Here is a 7,245-nt window from a genome sequence, read left to right on the forward strand (position 1 = left end):
GGGTGGGGGCGGCCTGCTAATGGGGTCGCCCTTGGCAGAGAGGACGCAACCTGGGAAATGCGACAGCTGTGGGCCCTGCCACCAGTTCTGGCCCCGCAGCAGTGACCGTATCGACTGCTCAGTCATTTGCAGCTCTGTCCCCGAAGAAACCTGCTCGACACATGGAGCCACCCGGACCGGACCACACCGCAGCCCTTCACCGGAGATCCAGTGTCACAGGGCCAGCGCCCAGGCCCTGGGGCTGAGACTCCAAAAGCAGAGTCCCTGTCCTATTTCACTAATCCGCTCCTGTGGTTCTTGTCCCCACAGCGCGCCTTCAACGCCCTGTGTCACAGCACCCACTTGTACGGCCGGAGGCTAGTCCTGGAGTGGGCGGAGTCCGAGGTGACCCTGCAGGCCCTGCGGCGGAAAACGGCTGAACGCTTCCACGGTAAGAGCAACATGGGGGTGGGGATCCCCACGAGAGCTGCCGCAGTCCTACACACTGGAGCCCGGACAGGCACGTGAGAGCTGGTGTTATCCCCAGGCTTGCGCCTGCCAGGTTTCTGGGGCCAGGACTCACCCCCAGCCTTGCACTGTCAAGACACAGTCTCTGTCCAGGTCCCAGACTGCTCTTTATCGCCCGGGGACCACTGTCAGCGATCTTATCCACTCTCCCCATTCCACTTCCAGCCTTGGCCCGTCCCCAGGCTGTGCACCTCCTACGGGGCCCTGTGCTCACAGGCCTGGCTCCACCTCTTGCACGCCATGGTGGTACCACGGGACCGTGCCGTGGCTCAGTGACTGGAGGATCCTGGGTATCTGCCGTGTCCGTGTGCTGGGGTCACCACCGGGCTGAGCTGGCTGCAGGCCTGCAGGAGGAGGGTGCTAGGGGACGCTGCGTCATCCGGTGGCCTGGGCCAGCAGGGCCAGCAGGGCCAGCAGAGGGTCCTGAGATCTCAGTGGGTCTGAGGAGCCAGCGCCTGCGGGCTAGAGCTGAGAGCCAGAGAGATGGGCCGTGAGCCTAGAGACGGCAGTGCAGCGGCTCCCAAAGCCCTGTCTTCAGTAGCAGGGTGTGCACGTGTCTTTGAGGCGGGAACAAACCCCAGAACAGTGCCATGCTGGGCTCAGGGAAACCAAGCAGGTGTTCCTCGTGGTCCTGGGCAGCTGTCACTTGGAGATGAAAGGGCGCCAGAACCTCTGACACCCTTTGCTGTGGTCTGGCTGGGTGGCTAAAGAGGCCTTGTGACAGTCACTTGCCGAGCCAGGCGCCCCTTTGTCCACCTCCCCAGGCTCCGGGACAGGGTTGTGGTCACCTGTGTGCTGAGACCCTTCCTCCGCGTGATGTCCCTGGGGTCTCCGGTGCCTGTGGTTGTCATCTGTGTCCCACGGGGCGCTGAGGGCAGGGTGTCTCTGGGCTGCCTGCCCCCAAGTCCCCTTCGCGTTCATCGATATGGGGAGAACCTGGAGCTGGGTGTAACCGTCGCCTTGCCAGGCTCTGGGGTGGAAAGGCAGAGCCAGAGCCTCTGACACAGCCTCAGAGCAGACCCCCGCCTGCCTGCTCTTTCTTGCCGCGCTGTGGCTTGGGGGCTGCATGGTGCTCATGCTTGGCAGCCATCCGTTCATCTGAGTCCCCATGCCCCACACAGCCGGATGCCACACATGCCCGGCCCTCCTTCTGTGGCTGGGGACAGTTGAGGCAGGGGCAACGTGAGGCCTGGAGAGTGCGGGCTTAGTACACAGCCGCAAGCCCACAACTCCACAACTCCATACGCCCCAGTCCTGGCACGCAGAGCCTGTCCACACTGACAGGCAGATGTCTGTGCCAGGGACTCTCCCTGGAGTGCGCTTGCACTTCTGCCCACGGTGGAGAGGAGCTCCGTTATAAATGGAGCACCACGGATAGCGTGGGGGGGCCGACCTGGAGCCTGTCTGTCCCAAGTCCGGCAGCTGCTGTGCCCCGTGGGGAGCAGTGACACAGAGCAGGAGCCCCAGGAATGCCCCCCGTGTGCTGCGACACCTGAGCTGTCCAAAATGGACCTCGGGCCTCCTGCCCTCCTGGCCAGGCCTCTTCCCTCAGTGCCCTTTCCCTATGGTGAAAACTGCCTGGCTCATTTGTATCTAAATACGCCTTGTACGCGGCTCCCCAGGCCCTGGCAGATGTTGAGGGCAGTGGGATTCGTGCCCAGTGCCTCTGCACTGGCTTTTGCCTGATCTCTGCCAAGAAGGCACTTAGGTCTCAGGCAGAGGCCACCGAGTGGCAGCCACAACAAAGGACCCCTGTGGAACCAGGTCCACGGCAGAAGGCGCCTCAGCCTTCTCTGGCCCGGTGACAAGCTTGCCGGCGCCATGGCGGCCTGCGCGCCATTCTTGGGGACTGCCAGGGGGCCGAGCAGGTAGACAGCAGCCAGTGTGGGGCCCCTGAGGCTGCCCTGCTCTGAGCGCTCACCTGGCAGGCCTCCCTCAGGCTCTAGGAGTCGGAATCCTGCAGAATCCGGGGGTAGACACTGCCCCTCTTCTATTTAACTTACGGGGAAGTGCCACACAGAGGGGCAGGTGGCTTGCTCAGGGGAGCCGGCCACCCACAGTCAGGACTGAGCCCTGGGCTCGGCCGTCCTGCTGGCCCTGTGCCCAGCTGCCCACATGTGCAGCCACCACCTCCCAAACCTCCCACAGCCTCAGCTGCGTCACCTGTGCAGTGGGTGCGAGATGCCCACCTCTCCAGGGGATTCTGTGGCTCAAAGGGGTGGCTGCCTGTGAAGGGAGTGACAAGAAGAAAGTGGCATCGGGGCATGTGATAGCTGTGATCTTGTCATCGCCCCCAAGGTGCCAGTTCTGCCTCCAACCCTGGGCTGCCGAGAGCTGAGTCCCACCCACACCGGGTCATGCATGCATGTGTGTGTGTGTGTGTGTGTGTGTGTGCGTGTGTGTGCAGTCACCCAGGCACTGGTGGTGCTCAGAACAGGGTGTCTGTGTCTGGCTCCAGATGCTACCTGTCTCCTGCATCTCAGGCCACACCACAGAGCCCAGCGCACAGTAGGAGTTTAATTAGCACACAGTGGTATGGCTGTCAACACCGCATGCTCTGCCCTGCCTTGCAAGTCCAGGGCTGGGGCTGGAGCTCATGCTGCCCCAGGCTGTTTCCTCGGACCCAGAGAAGCTGCTTGGAGCTCCAGCTCCTGTCTGCCCTGCCCTGGGTGGCCTCCTCCCCTGCTCCCTGCACAGTGGCTCCATCCTGGATCCCCTTGCAGTCCATGCTTGAGAAGCACCTGTAAAATTGAGCAGCGGGAAGGCAGATACTACATTGAACGTCCTCGTGAAAGTCGCCCAAGTAGGCAGGGACTTTGACACCAGGAGGGTGCCTCGGGAGGATTCTCCCCAAATCTGCTCTCGCTTCTCCCAATCCTCTTCTTCCCTCCACCTCCGCCTCCCTGCCCACCACCCTCCCCAGCCAAGAATCAGATTTCTTGTCCCCGCCTGCCCGCCCGCCGGCTAGAGCCCGTAGCGTGTGAAGTGCTATTCTTCGGCACCTTGCATGTGGGATTGTGAGCACAGAGCACACGGAGAGAAGAAAGACGCAAGTCCGCCACTAGCTGCGTCCCTTTCTTCCCGAGCGTGTTACAAAGCAGCAGGGTCGCAGCACTGAGAAGCTTTCAGGGCCCGGCAGGCCGCAGTACCTGCGTGCGCAGCCGGGGGACATAATGGCACAGAAGAAATCCGCCCGCACAGCACAGCCCTCTGTCTTAAGCACTCACAGCCAGGGAGGCCGGGCAAACAGGCTTTTATTTGGCCGGGAGCGCAGCTCTGCTTCCTCGTGTTGTCTTATTCCAGCTGGGGAGCACTGATGGGCTGTGGTTAGCGTCAGTACCTTTCACCTCCGGAGCCGGGAGCCCGGACATGACCGGAATGGCAAGTGGCTGGCGGTGGCGCCATCCTCCACCCGTGCCAGGATCCAAGAGCACTGGAGAGGCTGGACTCGCACAGATCAGGGCTGTCCCAGAGCCGCCGCCCGGCCCTCCTTGCCACCAGAGCTTGGCCAGTGTCAGAGACGGGGCCTCCTCCTCCTCCCGTGCCCTCTTCTACTTCCCAGGTACCCTTCAGGTGTGTCAGTATGCTGTTACCTGCTCACGCGCAGTTAAGATCCCTTGTCCCTCAAAGTTAAGCCTCCAGGAACAAGGTCCCCTGTGCGTGCCCTGCATGGAGCACAGAGCGGGCGTGACGGGGGTGCTGGATGAGCAACAGTGAGAGCCCCGTGCTCAGGGTGCCCAGCGGTTGTTGAGCATCTAGTGTGTTCCGGGACCTGGGCAAGGGCTGATTCCAGTCACTTTCTCAGGTAGACGAGGACAGAAGGGCTCAGCAAGGGTTAGAGGCGTAGCCAGCACCCAGATCCTGCCGGGCTGGAAGCCAGTTCTCTTCCTTTGTGTCTCAAGGCACTGCTGATTCAGAAAGAGGGTGAGGGTGCAGAGTAAATTCTTAGTAAAGATCGAGTCAGGAAGAGGGGAAAGAACAGGGAGAAAGTTTGTCAGAGCTACTGTGTGCAGGGAGTGAAGAGCTGGGTTTCATTTCCCCCTTCCACTTCCTGGAGAGAGGAGCTATTCCCATGCTGAAGCAGTGCATCGGAGACCCAGAGAGATGTAGTGACTGGTCTGTTCACACAGCTTGGGGCCCTGCAGAACAGTCAGCCCTGCTTCATCCTGCCCTGTGTTCCCAGCAGTTCTAGACCCCTGCTCCATTCAATCCACACTTCTAATCCAGCTAGAAAAGAGCATGGCCCCCAGTTTGTTTCTACCAATAAAGTTTTATTGGAACACAGCCATGCCCATCTGTTTTCACAGGGCCTGTTGTTGCAGAAGCAGGATGTGGCCCACAAAACCTGGAACCTCTTCTCCCTAGTCCTGCACAGAACAAGGGTCCAGCCCCTCAGCCCTGTGGGGTGGCTGCCCTTTATTTTATCAGCCCCAGGTGGCTGATTCCTCCCACCATGCCAATTCTAGGGATAGGATAATGCAAGATGCTCTTCAGAGAAAGAAGAGAAATTTCAACATGCTAGTTGCATCAATTCTCCCTCAGAAGTAATCATTTCTCTGTTAACCACCTGAATCTCTGGGGAAAGCATCGCATGAAAAGAGAAGGGCAGGTACAAAGGCCCTGGGACACGGGCTTGTTCAAAGCAGGCCTTGGCAGCTGGAGAACAGGTGCAAGGAGGGGCCAGCAGGGCTCCATGCTCAGCTGTGAGCCTTGTCTGGCCTGGTAGGACACCTGGATTTCTTTCAAGATGGAGCAGGAAAGTCCTAGAAGGCTGAAGGAGGGGTACACTGAGGCCAGATAGACATAGGCAGATCTCATCTCTGCTGCTGCATGGGGCTTGCGTGGTGAAGGTGCAAGAAGGGGTTCGCAGTCCCATTGTCACCATCCTGGCACATGGGGCCCATGGTAGAGAGCCTTTGGGGGCTCAGAAGAGAAAGTGGGGCTGAGCTGTGGATGCACTGTCTCTGAGGCACCGTCAGGACAGCAGAGAGATCTATGAGTTCTGAGCTCAGGGCAGAGTCTGGGCTGAGATATAAATTTGGAAGCTATCAGCATAGAGATGATATTTAAAGCCAGCAACAGCTCACACACAGGCGCGTGCGCACACGCACACACACACACACACACACACACACACACACTCCATAACTTAATCATCCGTTGGACAGCACATTTTCAAAAGACCAGGGACCAGGAGAGCCCATGATCCTCGCGCCAGCCCTTGCAAATGGGGCTCCTTGATCTTGGCCATGGAAACATAATCATCAGGCTTTAAAAACCACAGACAGGAAAGTTCAGGCAGGGATGTGAAGTCACAGAATTTATTATTCAAAATATCCCCCTGGCATAGCTCCAAGCAGCCACCTGGAAACCGAGGTTTTGGTAAAGGTCCATTTCAGTCCCTCGGTCCCTGTGTCCCTCTTGCACACTTGGTTGTGGCAGCCCATTGGGGTGTACAAGGGAGAGTGTCGTAGAACACTGGAAACCAAGGTCTGCGACATGGTGGGTGTAGGGAGAACAACAGGACTTGTTTTCTCAATTTTCTGTATTTTTTATTTTAAGACAAGGTCTCACTAAGTGGAACCTGCAATGCTCTTACCTCAGCCTCCTGTGTGCTGGGATTACAGGTGTGCACCGCCTCTCCCACCGCGGGTTCTCCTCTTCCTGGCTCTTGGCTGCGTTGGCAGGCAGCACCCAGAGAGCTGACATCAGCCAGGAGACCCGCTCCTTCCTGCACACCCCTGGCCACTGCAGCTAGTATAGGTAGAATGGAGAGAGGGAAAATAAAACACAGCACTGTTTCAGTCACGGCGGCACCTCGCCAGGACTGGGAGGGAGGCAGCTTCCGACAGCCCGATGCTCCCAGCAGAGGTGCTCTGGGAGACCGGACCCACGCCCAGCCGGAGCAGGAGTCCCCAGCAGCCCCTCCGCGCCCCACCCGAGCCTCGCTGGGTGGTGTTCGGGAAACACTTCCTGGCGCCTCGCCAATCTCCTGCACACGCACATCCCGTCCCCCGGGAGCGGCTGTCCGTGCGGGGAAGGCACTTGCTCCCAATCCAGCTAAATTGTTATTGACTTGTGTTCTCTGCGTTCTGCAAACATTTCACTCAGCCGTCGCCAGCGAGGCCAGGGATCCCTGCTAGGGCTAACGGGGAAGCCAGCTGTGCTGGGCCATCGCTCCTGCTCCTCCTCATCGATCACGGAATTAAACTGACAGGAGGCGGATTGCAGAGCGCCCGGGAGGGGCAGGGGCCCGGCCATGATTGGATGAGGGTCCAGGGGCCCAGGGAGTGGAGGGCCAGAGAGGAGTGGCGAAGGAGGTGGGCATCCCTCCAGGGCTGTGGCCGGGAGAAAGCCCCGAAAGGAGGCAGGGCTTTTGTGACTGTTCACGACCCGAGTGAGACTAGCTGGACCTGTAGACAGAGGAGAGGGAACAGTCAGAGGCCACCTGGGGAGCCGGGAGCTGCCGAAGCTTTGTGTTTTGCTTACTGAATATGAAAACAGTCAATCACTATGTTACAGCTAGCCTGTATCCCAGCTGCTCAGGAGGCTGAGGCAGGAGGATCACAAGTTGGATGACAGGCTGGGCAATTTAGCAAGAGCCTGTCTCAAAGTAAAAACTAAAATGTAAAGGTGTGGGAGCGTAGCCCAGGGGGAGAACCCACCTGGCATTTGTAAGCCCCTGAGGCCAATCTCCGGCCTCACAAAAAAAAAAAAAAAAAAAAAAAAAAAAAAAAA

The 7,245-nt window shown here is 59.0% G+C and overlaps 1 protein-coding gene across 3 annotated transcripts in view; it reads left to right on the top strand.

The window, feature by feature from the left end:
- The window catches only part of Rbm19 (RNA binding motif protein 19), a 98,081-nt gene that overhangs the window by 80,334 nt on the left and 10,502 nt on the right, over positions 1 to 7,245 (top strand). For all 3 annotated transcript variants that reach the window (XR_776368.3, XM_010604112.3, XM_010604113.3), the window contains one exon: positions 310 to 430. Coding sequence is in view for 2 of the 3 variants with exons in the window: in XM_010604112.3 (XP_010602414.1) it covers positions 310 to 430 (121 nt within the window). In the remaining variant the exon portion in view is untranslated. The remainder of the gene's footprint in view (positions 1 to 309; positions 431 to 7,245) is intronic.

The sequence above is a fragment of the Fukomys damarensis genome, unplaced genomic scaffold, assembly GCF_012274545.1.
Source record: "Fukomys damarensis isolate Sample0158 unplaced genomic scaffold, DMR_v1.0_HiC HiC_scaffold_12, whole genome shotgun sequence".
Lineage (NCBI taxonomy): Eukaryota > Metazoa > Chordata > Mammalia > Rodentia > Bathyergidae > Fukomys > Fukomys damarensis.